The 20,271-nt window shown below is 47.0% G+C and overlaps 2 protein-coding genes across 2 annotated transcripts in view; both read left to right on the plus strand.

Moving 5' to 3' along the window:
* The window catches only part of PLD5 (phospholipase D family member 5), a 224,403-nt gene that overhangs the window by 42,962 nt on the left and 161,170 nt on the right, over positions 1 to 20,271 (plus strand). The window lies entirely within an intron of this gene.
* On the plus strand, positions 17,818 to 18,342 carry LOC119053382 (ubiquitin-conjugating enzyme E2 N-like). Its single transcript, XM_037150900.2, has one exon. It carries the CDS (start codon positions 17,818 to 17,820, stop codon positions 18,340 to 18,342), a length of 525 nt encoding a protein of 174 aa, XP_037006795.2.

Raw genomic sequence — 20,271 nt, forward strand, 5'->3', positions numbered from 1 at the left:
AATTCTTCGGAGGCAAATTAGAACTGAATTTGGCTCCTACTTTTAAAGAACGTTTAAGAGCCGAGACAAGGAATGGGTACAGGTGTGACTTTGGCCAAAGGTTAGCAAGGACAGTTCACTTTGTTAAATGGCTTACTCACCATCACAAAATTGTCTGTGGCGATCATTTATGTGGAAAGAACTGGGGAGTGGAAGATAAGTTGCCCGTTGCTTTTAATCCACGTGTAAATCAATCCATTGGGTTCCTGTGATTAAAAAATCCAGTGTCTGAATGCTTGGGGTGGGTAAACGGATTATCATCTCAATGAGGTCTTCCAGATAATTTATTACAAAACCTGCCATTAAGGTAGATAAAAGGTGAAAAGATTAGTTGTAGGAAATGCTCGTAGGTATGTATGTGTAGTACTGGAGCAGTTTCAGTTGAAGGGCAGCTTCCAAAGCTTATTTTAAGCAATGGACGGATCCCATCGTTTTTTGGTTGGGGGCACTTCCACCCGTGGTTTTAACTGGGGAGGGGGGGGTCATCGTTCCCACTCTGAGGGCTGGAGAGCTCCACCCTGATTGTGCTGCAGCTCCCTCTTGTGGTGAAAAGGAAGAACAGGAACGCCGCGGGGACATGGAGAAGTAGGTGGTCCAGCAGAGACCTGGGAAGGATAAAGGGAGGTGGTCTGCCAAGACTCGGGCTGCTAGTCAGCTGTCCCTGTAATTCAGGACCGTCTGGAACAGGTTGCCTGTCTTCTGCAAAACTGTTTAGACGCCGCAGAGGGACTCTCTTCTGGGATTGCTGGTGCCCCTCCCTGGGTTCTGTCCTGAGAACCTTTCCTCTTGAGTTCTCCTGAGTTCCATTCCTCCTGAGTTCTCTCCCTACTGTACCCACTTTTCACGGTTAGAAACTATCTCGGATGATTTCACAAGTACTGCCGTGATGGAAGTTAATGTAAATATTTTACTGCTGAAACACACTTTCCCTTGCGTGACTGGGTTCGTTATATAAATGTTTGGCCATCTGGGGGAGGTTTTAGGATGTGATGGTTCCTTTTTCTCAGTACCTTGACCTTATGTCTCCTGTGCCAACATCAATGTCCGTCTACTGAAACAGAGACTTTTGAAGTGTTATTAGGAATTGAAAGGCATTGCTACATGCTCTGTGATTCTTAGACCGAGAGACTTTGCTTGAGATTAAATTTGAAAGCACCATCTGGCCTATGCGGTTACTTCTAAGGGATTCCGTGACCACTGGTCCATGCCGGGCTCTCTGAGTCTTTCCCCTGAAGGGGCTGCAACCATGGAGCCGTTCGAGGGTGAGTGGGTGAGGCTACCCTCAACCAGTAACAGCAAAGCATCCAGGCAGGATGGGAGGTGGGGTTGGGGGTTAACACTGGAGCCCGGAGAAGCAGGGACAGGGGCACAGTTCCCAGCAGGAGTCACTGCTCTTTTGAGGGGGCGGATGGGCGTCATTCTGCCACCATGGGATTTTAAGAGTCTGTAGTCTTCCTCTCCTCTGGATTCTTGCCCACGGGGGGCCCTGGGAGGTGGCAGGAGGGCCGGGTGTCCCAGTGGCCACACGGAGCTTCCAGTCTCGATTAACTAGATTGACTACGCCAGATAAGCATTTTATTAATGCAGGACCAACATTTTAAAATACTGGGTAGGGTGGGAAAAGGAAGGGATTAAGAAGAAAAAAAACTTCATAGACACGAAGAACAGTGTGGTGATTGCCAGAGGAAAAGGAGGTGGGGGGGTAAGTAAAGGGGGAATAAGCAGGAACAAAAGAAGACATGACTTGGTGGTGAACCCACAATATAATGTATAGATAGCATATTATAGAACTGCACACTGTGAGATTTTATCAACCAATGGCACCCCAATACATTCCAAACAAATTTAAATAACAAGAAGTAAAATCCTAAGTCGATGAATAATCAGCGCTCTTTGGAGGGAGGAAATCATATCCTGTCGGCCTTCCGGATGCGTTTTAAATGTCATTTAAAGGTGCGATGAAGAGTTCACTAACAAGGTCAAGTGCATTTGTTCTATAAGAAAACATGAAATAGGTGCTATCTGTACACATTTGTGAAAGAGTTTCCTCCTACCGCCCCAGGTTCAAAGTGGGGGCGGGGCTCAAAGTGGGGGCGCACCGCCACTGGGCCTTTTCCTGTGAGTCTGAGATTCTTCCCCGTGGTACCCAGCACGCCAGCTATTAGGGTGTGTGGGGGGTGGGGCCTGGGCAATTCAAGAGGAAAGGACTGGCTTTTTGGATGTCCACACTTTTAATGAAAATATACAATCTACTGTTGCATAGAATATTTCCTTTTTTTCTGCTTCTCACTTTCCACAAATGTTTAGCTTTCTTGCTGGTGGGTCTGGGGCTGTGATTCAGTGATTCAGTGTGTTCTGGCCAAATTAGGCTGAGAAACGTAACAATTGTGATGAATTCAAGTGTCCAAACGATCCGTGAAGTCAGTAGCATCCGGATTCAGTCCACAGACAGAGGAGCATTCAGAAATCCTTCTTCAGATTCCCTTGTGGGTTGTGCCCAATGGTAACTTATTTGAGGAAAAGTCTGTTTTTTCTTGGGGAAGAATAAGGCCAATACCCTGGGTGAGTGTTGCTCCAGCAGAAAAAGCACTGAGCTGAAAAACCCGCTAGGTCTGTGTGCGGGGCCCTGGCACCGCTGTTGAGAGCCCCCCAGCCTCTGGGTCCCTGGGGAGGACCTGGCAAGCGGCCCAGAGAGTGAGGCTGTGGGAGGAAGTGGGGCGCCCCTGAGGGAGCAGGCGGGAGCACAGAGATTTGGGGGAACTGCAGTCTTCTTGTCACTAAAGCAGGGGTCCTGGCAGGAGCTTGCAGGGAGGGGAAACTTGAAGAGATCACTCATAATTTCCATGATGAGTAGTCGTTTTTAAAAAAGCAATTTTTATTGATTTTAGAGAGAGAGAGGAAGGTAGAAGAGAGAGAGACATGGTATCATTTTGTCATTCCACTTTTTTATGCGCTCATTGGTTGATTCTTGCATGTGTCCTGACTGGGGATTGAACCTGTAACTTTGGCATATCGGGATGACGCTGTAACCAACTGAGCTACCGAGTCAGGGACCCTATAGTGCTTCATCTTAACTTTCCATCTTGGAGTCAGCAGGATGCCATTCATACATTTTACGCAGGAATAACAGGCCTACCATTCGGTTAGAAGGTAAGAGATGCCTAAAAGTGAAAAAGAAAACAAAAGCAGGGATGTCCGATGGGCGTTGGACGACAGGACGTGATGGAATGTGAAGTAGCTGTGGGCCAGTCTCGGAGCAGAGAGGTCGCTGTGGGTTGTAGCCACCGGGGGCGTGTCCTCAATGGACGAACAAAGGACATCACACCTGGAAGGGCAAGCAGCAGAGAAGGGACGTCGGCCGGGGGGGCCCATGGCGGACAAAGACAAAGGCTGGTGGAAGTGGGGAGGCGAGACTCTTTTCCTGGTCACCCCAGAGTCAGTGGCACCACCTCATTCCATTTGAGTCCAAGTGAGGGGACAGCTGAAGCAAGATGGCCGAGTGTCGGAGACATGGGGTCATCCACTGAGACCCCGGGCCAGGCAGTGTGGGCTCTGTCCAGCTTGAGGACCAGTGTCTGACCTTCCTGAGTTGTGGGCAGTCCTATAAAGGTTTATATGAACTCAGTCAGTATGGAGAACCTACTATGTGCATGGAGAACCTACTGTGTGCAGACACCGAGCTACCTCTTGGCCATGAACGTAGCCTCTGTTGCCTCACCTGGGCACCTGATTTGCCTGCCAGCTCTACTTCTCTGCTCCGGAAGACCACGGCCTACGGGGAGGAAAACGTGAGTGGTTTCTGGGTCTCTGTGGATTCACAGCTACTGCCTGATCCCCTCAGGCCTGAACCATGCCCCAGACTCTTCTTAGAAACCAGACATCTGGGCCATAAGTATAACCACGCAGCCAGCTCAAACTGCTCCCGTCCTGCTTCTGACAAGACCAGGAACCAAAGTTGGAACCTTGGATCCGCCACTTGGGAGTAACACTTGGGCAACCCCGCTCGTGAGCAAGCCTGGGCACCCCTAACCGCTACCCCGTCCCAGCCTGCCCGGAGCCCTGGGCCGGGGAGACAGATCTGCAGCCTGTCTCATCTACTTTCCCGTCCGTTCTCAAATCAAAGCCTTTCCTTCTCTCAAAAGGCAGGGCTGCGATACTGGCTTCTGTGCACGTCGGGCGGAGAACCCTTGCTCGGCTACCCAAGCACGAATTTTGACCGTTGGGTTGCATTTGCTCGGGAACCAGCATTTACCTTCGCTGGAGGCTCTTCCTGGCCTTTTTGGGCCTCACCGTTTTGGGGGACACAAACCTTCCCTTTTTCATAAGGGAAAAAGCAGTAATGAAAAAATGCACCCAAAGCTTGGAACCCAGCAGGAAAAGGAATTCTGCTAGTTTGAGGGGGAGGGTCTGGCACCATTTCCAGCTGTTGGGGGAAATAATTAGTTGAGCCAATCCCTACCCTACAGGGGCTCGGATGCTGTGCTAGGCGTGAAGTGACCGAAATACACGCCATGAACGACCTGCTGGAATTTTCAATAAGTGGAGAAGCGAAGGCCGGTGAACAGCTGGCGACTGACAGATGCTTTGCTTTTGTATACTGTCATTTGACTTTGCTTTTTGTTGTTAGTTTTTAGTCCTCGCCTGAGGATATGTTTATTGATTTGTGGGGGGTGGGGCAGAGAAAGAAACATCAGTTGGTTCCCTCCTGTATGTGGCTCGACCAGGGGTTGAACCCACCACCTAGGCAGGTGCCCTGACGGGGATCCAGCCTGCAATCGTTTGGTGTACGAGATGACGCTCCAACCAACTAAGCCACCAGCCCAGACTGTGTGCCATTATTTCAAAGAGTCCTGGCCTGAGCTTCGCTTGTTGCCCCCACTAGACCACGTGTAAGTTGTGTGAGCGAATCCTCTGAGATAAAATTTTTAAGCAATAAAATGTTGACAAAGCATAGGGAAAACAATGAGCGCAACAGTGATAGTTTAATTAACTGTGTGATACAACCCAGCTGGATTCAAAGAGTCCCAGCAGGTGGGGTTGCCACACCTGAACTTGGTTTGTTCTTCAAGACCAGGCTGTGCCCCAGTGGCTCCTCGGATGAGCAAGGAAGCTCCTTGCTCACTGCTGCTGGACATTGACTCCACGTGGTTCAAATATAGGTCTGATGTTTGTTCCCCAGAGCGCTCAGCAGACTCCCACCCATCACCGAGCTGCCGCAACCTGGAGTTCTCCGCGGCTTTCCCCTCTTGCTTTCGCTCCTTCTAGAAAGGATTCTCTTCTCTGAGTGGCATAGCAGCCAAGTCTGGCCAGGTTGGAGGTCGGCGGGGTGCCTGCATCTCCTGGGTCAGCGGGACCTCTGGCCGTCATTTCATTCCACGAGCAGCGAAGCCCAACTCGGTTGAAAAGGCAAAGAGGGAGAAAGGTGACTGAACGTAGCAGCCCTCCGTGTTCTCGCTAAAACGCTCAGTGAGGGGCCCACCTTCTGAAGAGCACGTTCCCTGGGGAAATTCCGAAAGGCAAGCTGCAGCGTTCCTGCTCGGCGTGGCTGACGGCCAAGGCATCCAGGCCAGCCACTGAGGGACGGAAATACAACCGGTGGTGATCCCTTTGCACCACGCGAAACCACCTCTGCCGCCAAAGACTCCGGTGGCTTTGGGAACAGAGACCAGCAGCAGCAGCCCCACGCTGCCCGGCTCCACGGGGAGAGAAGGTCACAGCACAATGGTAAGAACCTCCGGCTTTCCCCAGACCTACTTTGTTACCGGAGACTGAATACTTAGCAGGCGCTGATGACTGTGGCTGTGAGTGGCATGAAACTGGCAGTCACCTGAGCTCTGGGGCGCTGTCAGCTTTGCACTAGAAGGGCAGGAACACCCTTGGGACCAGCACACTGATTTGGAAAAAACGATCCCTTCTGTGTCAGGGGTAATGCCACCTTGTAATTGAGAGGGCCTGTTTGCTGGGCTCTGCCAGGGAAGGGACCATCTGACCGTGACCGCAGATGTGAGCCCCGATGAGAGCTGTCTCTGAAGTGCATGCTTTTGTCTGGATGTCGTTGTCATTCTCGGGAGACTTCTCCAGAGAAGTGCTTGCCTGCTTTCTTGGTATTTGCATGTGTGGGTACAAGCCCGTTCGTACTGAAGCCACTTTCTGTTCTGACGAGTGAATTGTAACAGTCTGTGAGCCTCGCTGCTGACTGGAGGCATTCAGTGTTACTATAGCAAACTTCCAAGTGGTTTTTCCCCTTTATGCAGGCAGGGATGACAAGAGCCCACACTGCACCAGAGCATGTTGTGTGGCTTTGTTGGGGGGAAGTTTGTTGGATGCAAGGGGCAAAGTAAACACTTGTCTCCATGGAGACAGGAGGTTGGACTTGGCCTTGGAAATGACTGTGGGCTTAGTTCACCGTCTCTGCTCCCTGTGTGACTTCTTTTCATCACTCAGGGTAAAGGGAGGTGGCGGTGACCTGGTCTAACTGTAAAGTCCCTACATGTTTTCTTTAAGAAATTCAGGATGAAGGACATTGGTAATAATATTACATAACATTTAGGAGAAAATAAAACCTATTACTATATAGAGAGAATGCCTGAAATACACTTATTTGACTGCACAGCTGATGTGTGGGAAATGATTATTCCGTTCATAATCCGGATGAATGAAGGGAGCACTGGGAGGGGGGCACGTGGGAATTTATAGAAGTCGGTCTGCCTTTCTCGTGCCTCAAAAATGGGGGCAGTAGAGCCGATTTATGAGACCATTTCTGTTCACTCCCCGCCCTTGTCACCCACCTGAGGTTGTCAGTCATAAGCGAACAGACCCCAGGAATAAAGCTGGAAAGATGAGGGTCAGATCCCCCCCCCCCGAAGTCCAGTACCATTTGCCACTCCTTCCACCATAGAAGCCCCTCTGACCTGCGCAGAAGTCACACGACAGGCACTTCTGAACCAGCAGGATGGGTGAAAACCGACCCATCCATCCTGAAGATTACATGGGGCTCCTCAGTGCTTGGAAATGTCTTGGCTGGTTTCTTGGGGCGTAATCATTCTCTTCTTGAGCAGCCTGAGAACATTCCATGAAGGATTAAAAAGCGAGGGGCTGAAGTGCAGATGGAGTCCCTGCCAGCAGTGGAAGCACAGTGACAGTCTCACATGGTGGTCAGGAGACTGCGAGGGGCCAGTCAGGGTCAGGGGATAACATTGCTTACGGGCAACAGCACAGCCTGCTGGGAAAGTACACAGACTTCCAAGGAGCCCACTCTCCCTCCGAGTCGGGGGCAGGGGCCCTGGGAGCTGAGAGGGTGACTAAAATGGGAGGGTGTGACTGCAAGCTGCTTTCACCCCCACCATCCTCTGGTTATTTTGATTAATTACTATTTAGAGAATGGGCCGGGGGCGGGGAGGGTGGGGAATGACCCAGTTGTACCGAAGCTTTGGTCTACACGAGTTCTTCCAACTACAAACACTGAAATGATAACACTTTTGTAGGGAAGACATCCGACCAGCCAGCTTTCCTTTGCATGAGAACTCTGTCCAGAAAGCAGTGGGTTCACAAGCCAGTCTCTGGTCGTGAGGGGAGGGAGTCTACAGATCAGAGTTTCCTTCAGAGGAAGCTGCCCCGTCCCAATGTGGTGGGTTTTCTCGTCCCAGAGGGAAGACATTCCCTGTGCCTGCGGCCCTCTCCTTGACCTCGTTCAAGTCCGGAGCCCCTCAGCACTTGCTGGGTGTCCTACCAAATAGCTTCTGGTGGCTTTTTTGGTCTTAATTACAAATTTTAAAGGCATGCAAATAATGAAATCCAAACTCCATTATGACACACAACTCTATTCCAAAGCAAATGAAATGTCTAGATATTTTCAAATAATGTTTTGTAAATATGTAGGATATATGTGCTATTTACCAAGTGTTTTAAACATGTTAGTAATCTTCATCTCTCCTTTTAGACAGATAACGGCATTAGTATCATCATCACCACTATCCCGATTGCACTGAGGTACCGCTCAGAGAAGTTAAGTAACTTCCTAAGGACACACAGCTAGTAAGAGGCAGCGCCAGGGTGGGAGCAGAGGCAGAACCCCAACTCCTTAAACCCCCTCATCACACAGCCATCTTAGCCTGAAGAGAAGCCAGGCCAAACCTTCCATGATGCAGTCTCTAAAACTCCCAGTCTTCACCAAGTCTCTCCCTTCCCCACATTCGACCTGCTCCCAAGGTCTGGTCCTTCTTTTTGACATCACCAGTTCTGTGGTCCTGTGATTTGTAACAGGATGTATGTGTTTGGTCTGTGTCCCATTCCTGGCACAGAGCTCCTAAAACCCTTGGAATTTCCTAAGCAGTGAGAGCAGTAGAGTGTCTTTTGTTTTGTTAGTGAGGTGACTTTTGGAGCGCACCTAAGGATGGGGACCGAATGCCAAGAGAACCATCTGTATGATTAGAAGACGGGAACGGCCAGTCCCACCCCCTGACCTCTGGGGAGGGGAGAGGGGCTGGGGGCTGGACCCATCCCAATCACCAGTGGGCAATGACCTAATCAATCGTGCCTGTGTAATGAAGCCTCGGTGAGAAGCCCAAGAAGATGGGGTCAGAGAGCTTTGGGGATGGGGACCACGTGGAGATGCAGGACAGTGGTGCCCATGGAGAGGGCACAAGAGCCCCTGGCCCCTTCCCACCTCCCTCACGCTCCTTATCTCTTCCTCTGGCTGCTCCTGAGCTAATACCCTTTCACAATAAATCAGTCACTGAGCAAGGGACCTGTTTCCCTGAGTTCTGTGAGCCATTCTGGCTACTTAATTGAACTCAGAGAGGGCAGTCACCTGTGACTTATAGCCAGTTGGTCAGGGGTACTGGTGACAACCTGGGCTTGTGACTGGCATATGAAGCTCATGGGTGGGGCCGGCTTGCAGGATGAACCCTTAGCCTGTGGCATCTGACGCCCTCTCGGGTAGACAGTGTCAGAACTGAGCTGAATTCTTGACACCCAGGTAGCGTCAGAGAGCTACTTGGTGTTGTGTGTACGTATGGGGGGAAGCCCCTCCCCACCCCCACCCTCATGTGGAAATCGGAACCCAATGTACATACCCGCACCGTAATTCATACCTTCCCACTCTGGGTAACTCCACTTTCTCAGGTTATGGAACAAGAGTGAAATCACTGTGTTACCCACGTTATCATGGGATTTTTAGACAGTATTGGTTCTAATTCTTTAACAACTGCTGCAGAGTGGGAACATAAGGTATGAATTACGGTGTTCTTGCCTCCACTGGGTCATTGTGATAATCACATTAATGTGCATCTAAATTAAAATGTCTGACTAAGCTGGTGACCATGGAGGACAGGACAGTGGGTCAAAAATGGGAAAGAAATCAAAGTAGGAGACGAGGTGGATGGGAAATTCATCTGCAATGGCCACTAATTGATGTGAAACATGCAAAAGAAAAGGAAAGACGCTGGTCCTTGAAGCAAGTAGCTCAAGAAAAGTGGGTGCAAGTCCCGACTGCAACTCCTACATTACCTGTGCCTCAAAATGGGTCAGGACCTGTGTGTCCCAAAGTGAGTAAAAAAATGACGTACGTCAAGGAAGAAAAGTCTGACAGTCGGAATGTATAGCGGATGACTTCTATAGCTTGTTACCCAAACTCCAATAAGGTATTTAGACGTGAGTGGCGACGTGGTGTGTCTGGGAAGGATGTAGAGGCTTAAGGTAAAAAGCGGTTTTTTGATTATGCCCCTGAGAAGGTGGAGATTCTACGTAGCCATTTGTCCATGGGTTTTATAAGTTTGAAGGTGACGTGTAGAGGACAAATGGTTACAGCTGGGAAGTGACTAGTAGCTGCAGGGCAGTTTTCTTAATAATTGATCACCTGTAGCCACGTGGATAAGACGGATGGGAAGACGTGGAGGACAGTGGGTAGATAGGAGACCTGCTCTTCTCAAAAATAACACCATGTAGAATAAGGGGGTGAGTAATTATATTAATTAGGGTGGGGAAATTCTGATTGGCAAGAAAGGGGATATCGTGGTGACAATTTTAGGGAATGGAATGTGCTGGTGTCCTTGAGTTTCTCCTTGAATATCGTGTCAAGAGCATTACAATGATAACTTGCTCATAACAACATAACATAGAAGAATAGTCTCTCTCATTCATTTTTCTTTGGTCGCCTGTGAAGGAACTGGGATTGATGGGCTAAAGGAAGCACAAAGCTGAAAATAAGCAAATACAGACTTGGTTTAAGTTTCCATACCATTGGCCGGCCTCACTGGTACAGGTGACTCATGATGGATGCTGGACTGGTCCCATTTGGTGAGAAGACCCAGAGCGAGTCTATATGGGGTGATGGATGGAGGGCATCCTCTGACGTTGCTGCTGATTAGGCATAACGTTGATTGTAAAATCAATGTGCCAGATGGAAGGCCTAGAATAAAAAACTAATCAGTCAGATAACCCAGAAATGAAATAGGTTCAAGATGGATGAGGTCTCTGGAGAGATGCTGAGGGGGGTTGGAGAGAAGTGGTCTAGTTCAGGTTGTTAGCTCTAACTGAAACTTTAAATGCCCTCCTGCTAAGGTGGACATGGGAATAACATCAAAACCTCCTTAGGTCCTTTTGCTTGAGCTTCGTACTAGTCCAAATGCACTCTCCTCTGTCTTTCATTTTCCTGCTTCAGCACTTCGTATTCAGTGGTGTTCTCAGGTGCCTATTAGTGTTTGTCTCTGCCCATCAGCTCTTCCCATCTTGCTTTGTGCATTTAGCAATCCAGTATGTAGATACTCTGTCCAGACATCCTTGGCTGTGGGCATCTGCTATCGGCTCTCTGAGGGGCCCAGACTCCCCAGAGCGCCCACCCTAAGCAACCCTCTTGTGGTCCCATTCTAGAAGGGCAAGTGTATGTATTTATTTGAAGAACTTTGGTGTTGGGATTTTGAAATTTGCTGTGGATTTAAAGCTTTCCCCACCAAAGAACTTGGATTAATGTCCTCATTTATTTAATTACTGTGTTTACTTTAGTTTCAATAGCAAAATTAAAATACAGTAAAACACGTATAGAAATGTTTCAAGAAATAGATAAAAATCTCTGATAAAGAGAAAGGGGAGGATCACACCCATTAAACAAATCTCACTATTCTACAAGCTGTTGTGCTCTAGCTATCTGATTTCTGTGTTTCTTATAACACTTTGGAGAAGGGTTTATTCAGGTCCTTTGCTCATTTTTCAGTTGGATTTTTTTGGTATTAAGTTATATAAGTTCTTAATAAATTTTGGATATTAATCCCTTATCAGATGTATCATTGGCAAATATATTTTCCCATTCAGTGGGTTGTCTTTACATTTTGTTGATAGTTTCCTTTGCTGTGCAAATAGTTTTTAGTTTGATGAAGTCCCATTTATTGACCTCTTCTTTCGCTTCCTTGACTGAGAGATATGTCAGAAAAAATATTAACTATGAGAAATGCCCAAGATTTTACTGCCTCGGTTTTCTTCTAGGGTTTTTATGGTGTCAAGTCTAACATTTAAATCTTTAATGCATTTCGTATTTATTCTCGGGCGTGGTATAAGAAGTAGTCTAGTTTCGTTTTTTGCATCTATCACTTCCATTTTCCCAGCACCATTTACTGACTAGACTCTCTTTATGCCATTGATTGTATTTGCCTCCTCTGTCAAACATTAGTTGACCATAAAGGCACGGGTTTAGTTCTGGGCCCTCCATTCGATTCCATTGATCTACACCTGTTTTGAAGCCAGTACCATGCTGTTTTGATTACTATGGCCTTGTAGTGTACTTTAGCCTGATTCTTCTAACTTTGTTCTTCTTTCTTGAAATTGCTGTTGCTGTTTGGGGTCTTTTGTGGTTTCATATAAATTTTCGGAATATCTGTTCTAGTTCTCTGAAATACACCGTTGATATCTTCATAGGAATTGCATTGAATCTAGAGATCGCTTTAGGTAATATGGACACATTAGCAACGCTAATTCTTCCTTTCCTTGAACGTGGTACATGCTTCCATTTATTTGTATCTTTTTCAGTGTTTCTCTTCAGTATCTTACAATCTTCCAAATGCAGGCCTTTTACTTCTTTGGTTAAATTTATTCCTAGGTATTTTATTTTATTTGTATTGTGCTTTAATATTACTTTTTAATCCTCAGCCAAGGGTTTGTTTATCAATTTTAGGGGGAGAGAAAGGCGGGAGAGAGGGAGTGAGAGAGAGAGAGAAACATTGATCAGTTGCCTCCCACACACACCCCGACCGGGGACTGAACCCACAACCTGTTGGTGTACAGGATGGTGCTCTAACCAACTGAGCCACACAGCCAGGCATTTTATTTTTTTTTAATGTAATTGTAAATGGGGTTGTTTTTCTTAATTTCCTTTTCTGATAACTCATTATTGGTGTATAAAAAGACATTGATTTTTTTATATGATTCTCTTCACTAAACATAGGCCCTCTCAGAGCAAGGGCGTTATGTACGGAGGGCCTGGGTCAGTGGCTTGCAAATAGTGGGTGTTCGATAGGTATTTGTGGGATGAATAAGTGAAACAACAAAAACAGAACAATATACTCAGTATATTAAAGGGACAGTATAAGGTGCAGAGCATGGGTTTAGATTGCCCTATTTGCATAAAAGGGGGCAACACAAACGTGAATATACCCCCATATTAGGTTGAAATATAAATTCTGGGGCCCTCCAAACCTGGGGAGAGGGGTTGCTTCTGAGATAGAGAGCTCCCTCAAGGCTGCCTGTCCCATCCTCTTTCCTCCCAAAAAACAACTCAAAAGGCAAAAGAGAATATCTTACTTAAAACCTTCTGTATTTTATGGAAGAATTAGAACTCCGGGGAAAGTGGAAAGTACTGTTGCTGGATTCCTATGGAATGTGGGTTCTCAGTATCTTTTGTATGTTTTTGAAAGCTTCTGTTCATTAGAGGGAACAAGAATTGACATTTTGGGGTCATTTTACTCTTTGCCATCTGTCACAAAGACTTTGACACAGGGACGGTACAGGCACGGTGTCAAGTTGGCAACATTTAGAGTATGATTGTTTTTTAAATCTGAAAAATTCAAAGTCCATATCTCAGTCTCATTTTCAACGGCCACATTTTTCTGGAAACTCTGCCTTTTGTCTTTTTGGCTTTTTTCCCCTTAGTCCCTGTGGCTCTTCCCCTGTGGTTTTTCCATTTGGGTTTTCTGCGCCTCAAATCTAACTGGGAAAAGTGGACAAAGAAGCCCAGGAGCGTGGCCTCCATAAGCACCACCCCCCCATTTGCAGTGGCTCTCCTGTGGGGCCCCTCCCTGGGGCCCAGCCTTGAACACTCAGCAGCCTGCTAGTCTTTATGCCAGGTGAGTTGTCCGAGGATCGTGTTGGAAAACAGAGAATATCGTTTGCTCTTCTGTGGTTGCACTTAAACCCTCATGACTGGCTGGTGAAGTTTCAGAGACAGGTTGGTGGTCTTAACCTTCAGCCTTGGAAGGCAGATTTATAAGGACTGACCCTCTGCTTCTGAGCACGGGCAGCGGCCACACAAAGATGGGATGAAGGCTTTGCCTGTATTATCCCACGGTCTCCTAGACTTCACGAGGAATCCCCTAAATTGGCGGCTTCCACTGTGACCCGGTCTTATAAGAAGCTAATTTGGTCCTTGAATTTTCCAATAGGAACCAGTGACTTACTTCCAATAGTCATCCTTGGTAATGTCAGTATGTCCCATTAATGTTACTCTGTTTCCTTCGTCCTACTGGCCCAGGAGTCTCTGCGGTCTTTGGACCCATGTGTACAGGGTGGGACGAAAGTAGATTCACAGCTGTGAGTACATGCAATGCCAAGTTCATTTCTGTATTATCATTTATTCATTCTTGTATTATTTTTCAAAAGAACAACTGTAAACCTACTTTTGGGCTACCTTGTATAGTAGATGGACTGAGAGAAATATTTTTAAGGCCTGTCAGTAAATGAATGGATAAAAAAATTATGGTACATATACACAATGGAATTCTATGCAGCGGCAAGAAAGAAGGAGCTCCTACCCTTTGCAACAACATGGATGGAACTGGAGAGCATTATGCTGAGTGAAATAAGTCAGGCGGTGAAAGACAAATACCATATGATCTCACCTTAACAGGAAGCTAAACAACAAAACGAACGAGCAAGCAAAATATAACCAAAGACACTGAAATAGAGAACAGGGGGACAGCAACCAGAGGGGAGAGAGGAGGGGATTTCAGGGGAAAAAGGGGAGGGATTTAGAGGAACTAGTGTAAAGGACACATGGACAACAGCTAAGGGGGTGGAAATGGGAGGGAGGTGGGGAGCACAGGGTGGGGTGGGCTGGGATGGGAGTAAAAGACAGAAAACTGTACTTGAAAAATCATTAAATGAAAGATAATAATAATCTGAAATAAAGTAACCATCCTAGTTTCTTACCCCGGTGAGTGGCCACTCCGTACATGTTTATCGGTTGTGATGCCGTGGTAATTACCATGTGGAATTTCATCGCCTTCACCACTCCATGAATTCCCCTTTCCCACCCCCACCTGCTCCCTTCGCATCACTGGTGAGCCCGGATCATGTCACTTTAGCTCATGGCGAGCAGAGCAGGCGCTTTCTGGGATCTGCTCGCGGGTTCCTCTGGCCATCGAGGCCTCCGACTCAGCTCCCAGGTTGGGTTTAGGGCACTTACGTGACTCTCAGCAACCGGAGGTGCAGAGAGCATCCCTGAGCCTTCTGACTCGACGCTCCCCTCCCTTGATTAGCTTCTCACGGAGTTGTGGTTAGGGGTCTGATCTTCACGGGTACTCGGTGACAAAGGAGTACCCGGGACCTGTGGCTCTCCAGTGGTCTTGGAACCGAGGTCACTATAGCTGAGAGGATAAAGGAAATCCACAAGTTGATCGGATGCTTGTCTATTTATATGTTTGTGGCCTAAATTTCTATCACTCTGTGATCAAAGTTAAATCCATCTGTCAGGCCAGTGACAGCCAGTGTTGGCCAGTGTTGCTGCTCTTCTTCTTGTGTTTGTTTCCCCCTAAAACAGCTACAGCAAAGGAAATGTATAAAAATAAGCCATGGTTGTGAACCAGGCACGCCATGGGCACAGGCCACTTGTGCCGTTGTGTGAGTTCCTAGTGAGAGTGGACCACGAAGAACTTGGGGGTGATGTGGATGAGAGACTAAATCACCCTGTGGAGCTGACATACCTCTTCATTCTCTGGAAAGGGTCATCCAAGGGCATCTCTTTCCTCCTTTGAAAGAGACCATACTTGCCCTGACTGGTGTGGCTCGGTGGGTGGGGCATCGTCCTGCAAAGGGAAAGGTCACCGATTTGATCCCGTCAGGGCACAAGCCTGGTTTGCAGGCCAGGTCCCTGGTGAGGGGTGTGCAAGAGGCAGCTGATTGGTGTTTCTCTCACACATGGATGTTTCGCTCCCTCTCTTTTTCCCTCCCTTCCCCTCTCTCTAAAATTAATAAATAAAATCTTAAAGAAATTATGACCACACAAACCTTTACCAAGCATGTGTGTTCTTCAAAGTCTGTGGGATGACCCAGACTTGTTTTATGGAGCAATTCTTAAATCAAACCCGCATTTCTTTGGAGATGCGTTGAATTGCTCAGGGCTTGGATGTGAGGCTTGTGGTCAGCTTGCGGGAATGTGGGGAAGGCAGGGCCAGAGGGCATGCCGAGTCCACGGATATGACCTGCCAAGGAACGAGGAAAGAGCGCAGCGGCCGATATCAGAGGCACCCTCTGGGGCGAGTTATTTGCATGAAATAAGCTTGCTCAGAAATAAACTGAGCAAGTAGGGGGATGGGGGGGGCGCCATGTTTTTTCCAGTGCTCACCCAGAACCAACAGTGGTTAGCACACAGGGATGGGCACCCAGCACCAGACTCCAAGAAGGTCAGATATGATTGCCACCACCAGACTTTTGGGGCCTGGGCCGTCTAGGACAGGGACCCCATTGTAGCAAGGGACGGAGAGTTAACACGGAGAAACCAGCCAGCCACCAGGAGCAGGACGCAAGTGGAGGTATATGTTGAGCACATGGATGACTGAGGTCATTTCTGGGGGTGGTGGACTGAGTGTTTGTGTCTCCCCTAAATTTGCATATTGAAGTCATCCCCAGTGTGCTCGTGAAGCACTCTGCTGGATTTGGAGGGGAGATGTTTTGGAGGTAATTAGATTTAGGTGAACTCGTGAAGGTGGGCATGCGGGATGCGGTCGGTGTCCCTGTAAGAAGAGACTAGAGCCCCTTCTTTCTCTCTGCCATGGGAGTACACAGGACAAGTAGCAGGCCACCTGCAAGCCAGGAAGAGCACCCTCACTAGGAATCAAATTAGCCATCACCTTGACCTTAGACTTTCAGCCCCCAGAATTATGAGAAAATTAATTTTATTTTATGAAGAAATCCTCTTGGTGATTTAAAGGTGCAGAAGTAATGATTAATCTTTTTGTTGTTGTTGTTCTACGAAAGTTTTAAATTATTTTTTAAAATATATTTTATTGATAATGCCATTACAGTTGTCCTATTTCCCCCCTTCATTCCCCTCCACCCTGCATACCCCTCCCCTGCCATTCTCCCCCTTGAGTTTATGACCATGTGTCTCAAGTTCTTTAGATTCTATATTTCCCATACTATTCTTCCCCTCCCCTCTACCTCTTTTCTACCTACTGTCTATGCTACTTATTCTCTATACCTTCTCCCCCCTTCTCCTCCCACTCCCCTGTTGCTAACCCTGCATGTGATCTTCATTTCTATGGTTCTGCTCCTGATCTAGCTGTCCTCTTAGTTTGCTTTTGTTTTAGGTGTGGTTCTTAGTAACTGTGAGTTTGCTGTCCTTTCACTGTTCATCTTCTTCTTTATCTTCTTTTTCTTAGGTAAGTCCCTTTAACATTTCATATAATAAGGGCTTGGTGATGACGAACTCCTTGAATTTGATCTTATCTGAGAAGCACTTTATCTGTCCTTCCATTCTAAATGAAAGCTTTGCTGGATAGAGCAATCTTGGATGTAGGTCTTTGGATTTCATGACTTGGAATGCTTCTTTCCAGCCCCTTCTTGCCTGTAAGGTCTCTTTTGAGAAATCAGCTGACAGTCTGATGGGAACTCCTTTGTAGGTGACTGTCCCCTTATCTCTTGCTGCTTCTAGAATTCTTTCATTTGAATCTTGGCTAATGTAATGATGATGTGCCTTGGTGTGTTTCTTCTTGGGTCCAACTTCTTTGGGACTCTTTGAGCTTTCTGGATTTCCTGGAAGTCTATTTCCTTTGCCAGACTGGGGAAATTCTCCTTTATTATTTGTTCAAATAAGTTTTCCACTCGTGGCTGTTCCTCTTCCCCTTCTGGTACCCCTATAATTCTGATGTTGGAACGTTTAAAGGTGTCCTGGAGGTTCCTAAGCCTCTCCTCATTTTTTCGAATTCTTGTTTCTTCATCTTTTTCTATTTGGTCATTTTTTTTCTCCTTCTGGTCCACTCCTTTGATTTGAGTCCCAGTTTCCTGTGCATTTCCATTCATTTCAATTAGTTTAGCCTTCATATGTTCCTCTAATTTGTGACTAAAATCAACCAGTTCTGTGAGCATCCTGATCACCAGTGTTTTGAACTGTGCATCTGAAAGTTTGGCAATTTCTTGATTGCTTACATTTATTGGCTCTGGGGCTCTGAGTTGTTCTTGAGTCATGTTTTGATCTGTTCATGCCTCAGTAGTGATTAATCTTTAACATAAAAAAGAAACAGGTGAGCTGAGTGGAGCCAGGGACTTGATTGGAGGCTGAATTTGGGATCTGCCAAGATGGCCAGGCTGCTCCATGGGATTACCAAGGAAACCCAGCGTTTGCTGGCAGAACCAGTTCCTGGCATTAAAGCAGAACCAGATGGGAGCAATGCTGGTCATTTTCATGGGGTCATTGCTGGCCCCCAGGATTCCCCCTTTGAGGGAGGGGCTTTTAAACTTGAACTATTTCTTCTAGAAACATACCCAATGGCAGTGCCTAAAGTGCACTTCATGACCGAAATGGATCATCCTACTAGAGACAAGGTGGGAAGCATATGTGTAGATATTTTGAAAGGTAAGTGGTCCCCGCCGCTGCAGATCCGCACAGTTCTGCCCTCCAGCCAGGCTTTGGGAAGTGCTCCCAGTCCAGACGGTCCTTCAGCACGTGAGGCAGCAGAGGAGTGGGAGGCCAATGAAGCCCAAGCCGTGGAAACAGCTGGAGCCTGGGCCAGGCCATGTGCCATGAATAATATTTCCATCCATCTGATCATCGAGTGTACATCACTTCTGCTGTTCTGCCAAGACTTTTTCCTTTTCTGTTGATATTTAACAGACACAGTGTTAGAAACATTACAAAATCAAAGCCCGACATCTCCAGTCCTTTGATGATTAAATGCACATCGGCAGATCTAAAAAGAAAAAGAAAAAAAACGGTGATGTAGATGTTGCTGAGATAAAAAGCAAAAGTGGCGATCAGTCAGAAAAACAGCAAACACACATTACTCAATTTTCCTGGGTTATTCCTGGAACTCTGTTGATAAATATTGGGAGAATATTTATATTCTTGTTTACAGAACCCACAGTTAAACTTTGGCTGCTGATTTGTCTTTTTTGAGGGTTAAGTCTTTCCAGAAGGTGTCTTCTCGCTCCTGAGTTAAATGCAAAAGTCTTCCGCCCAACTGAAGTTAAACTGCTTTTGGCCGACGTCAAAGTTGGATCTACCTCAAAGGAAATTCTATTTGGCTTCAAGGATCATTTGAACTTTCTCAAGATCAAGTGTCCCTTTTGGTGTTAATATCATTTGTGACATCTCGTTTCTCATTGGATGACTTTCTTGTGGTCATGCACCTCTGACCCGTAGCGTGTTATTCACAGAGCCCTGGCTCGGCGCCAAGGCGTAAAGGGGCTGAGAAACGTCACCCAGCCTGGCAGGACCACGTCCATCTTCAGAGGAGGCTGGCTGCTTGTGCTGGAGACAGATTGGTGAGAACCGTGGCCTGGGTGCCTTCAAATCCGTCACAGAGGAGCGTGACTGCTGACCCCAGCTCCAGGGACACTGTCGTCATTTTTGAGTCACACTTCAACATTCCTCTGCCTGTTTTGCTCACTTACTTTTTTGTAAATATTTTATTTATTTATTTTTAGAGCGGGAGAATGGAAGGAGAAAGTGGGAGAGAAACATCAATGCGTGGTTGCCTCTCATGTGTTCCCTACTGGTGACTTAGCCTGCAACCCAGGCGTGTGCTCTGACAGGGAATTGAACCAGCGACCCTTTGCTTCACAGGCCCGTGCTCAATCCACTGAACTATACCAGCCAGGGCTGCTCATTTATATTTTTATCAACAGACCTTCTTCTCTAATCCTTTCCTCTACCTCTTCTTCTACACTTAGGCCCTGGCTACGTAGCTCAGTTGTTTAGAGCATGTTCCCAATACACCAAAGTCATGGGTTCAATCCCCAGTCAGGGCACATACAAGAATCAACCAATGAATGTGTAGATGAGTGGAAGAACAAATCAATGGTTCTCTCTATTTTTCTTTCTTCCTCTCTCTCAAACAAAGAAATGAGTTAATTAAAATTAGTACAATTTAAAAGTCTGCACAACTGAAAGTTTGTCCCACAAATTTGTTTTCCAGTGTAGAGCTACAAGGTGAGATTATAAGGTACTGGGAGAACAGAAGACAGACGGCTGGGGTCATGGGGGCAGCTGCTTAGGTTCAATGTGACATCCAATGAACGAATAACTGCAGATGAAGAGCTGAGCCAATACAGGCCAGGCAGCATGCTCCCAGATTTTAATGATAACCTGGTGTCTTGCACAGACAGGAGACCTGCCTGGTCAGCCATCTGAAGGAGTTTCTAAACAAGGACTGAGAAACCCCTCTCATCCCTTTTTCTTACCACGGTTCGCTTGTAACTGTACCTACCAAACTAATGCTTGAGGATAAATGTTGGAAGAGTGGTCAGTCTGTTTTACTAGCCAGAGTAAAGACGTCCTCGTGTAGAACAAAACTGTGAGACCGCAATTCATGGGTCAGCCCAGGCAGTGGACGAAATAGGAAGCGAGTTTGGCTTTTGTCTCTGTTACCCACCAGACCCCGTTTCATTGTGAACGCTCACCGCGTCCGTCAAAATAGGTGTTTCTTTGAGTGGTTTTTGGGGGCACCACCTCTTCCCTAAAGCCTGTTGGAATTTGGTGTGTCTGCGGAACATGGAGACAGGAAGAAGAAAAGTATCGGGAAGTTTCAGAAA

Source organism: Artibeus jamaicensis, unplaced genomic scaffold, assembly GCF_021234435.1.
Source record: "Artibeus jamaicensis isolate MK-2021 breed Jamaican fruit bat unplaced genomic scaffold, CSHL_Jam_final scaffold_754, whole genome shotgun sequence".
NCBI classification, from domain to species: domain Eukaryota; kingdom Metazoa; phylum Chordata; class Mammalia; order Chiroptera; family Phyllostomidae; genus Artibeus; species Artibeus jamaicensis.

Bases quoted from the DNA above. Each gene is read 5' to 3' on its own strand.
- LOC119053382 (XM_037150900.2), top strand. From the start codon at position 17,818: ATGGCCAGGCTGCTCCATGGGATTACCAAGGAAACCCAGCGTTTGCTG.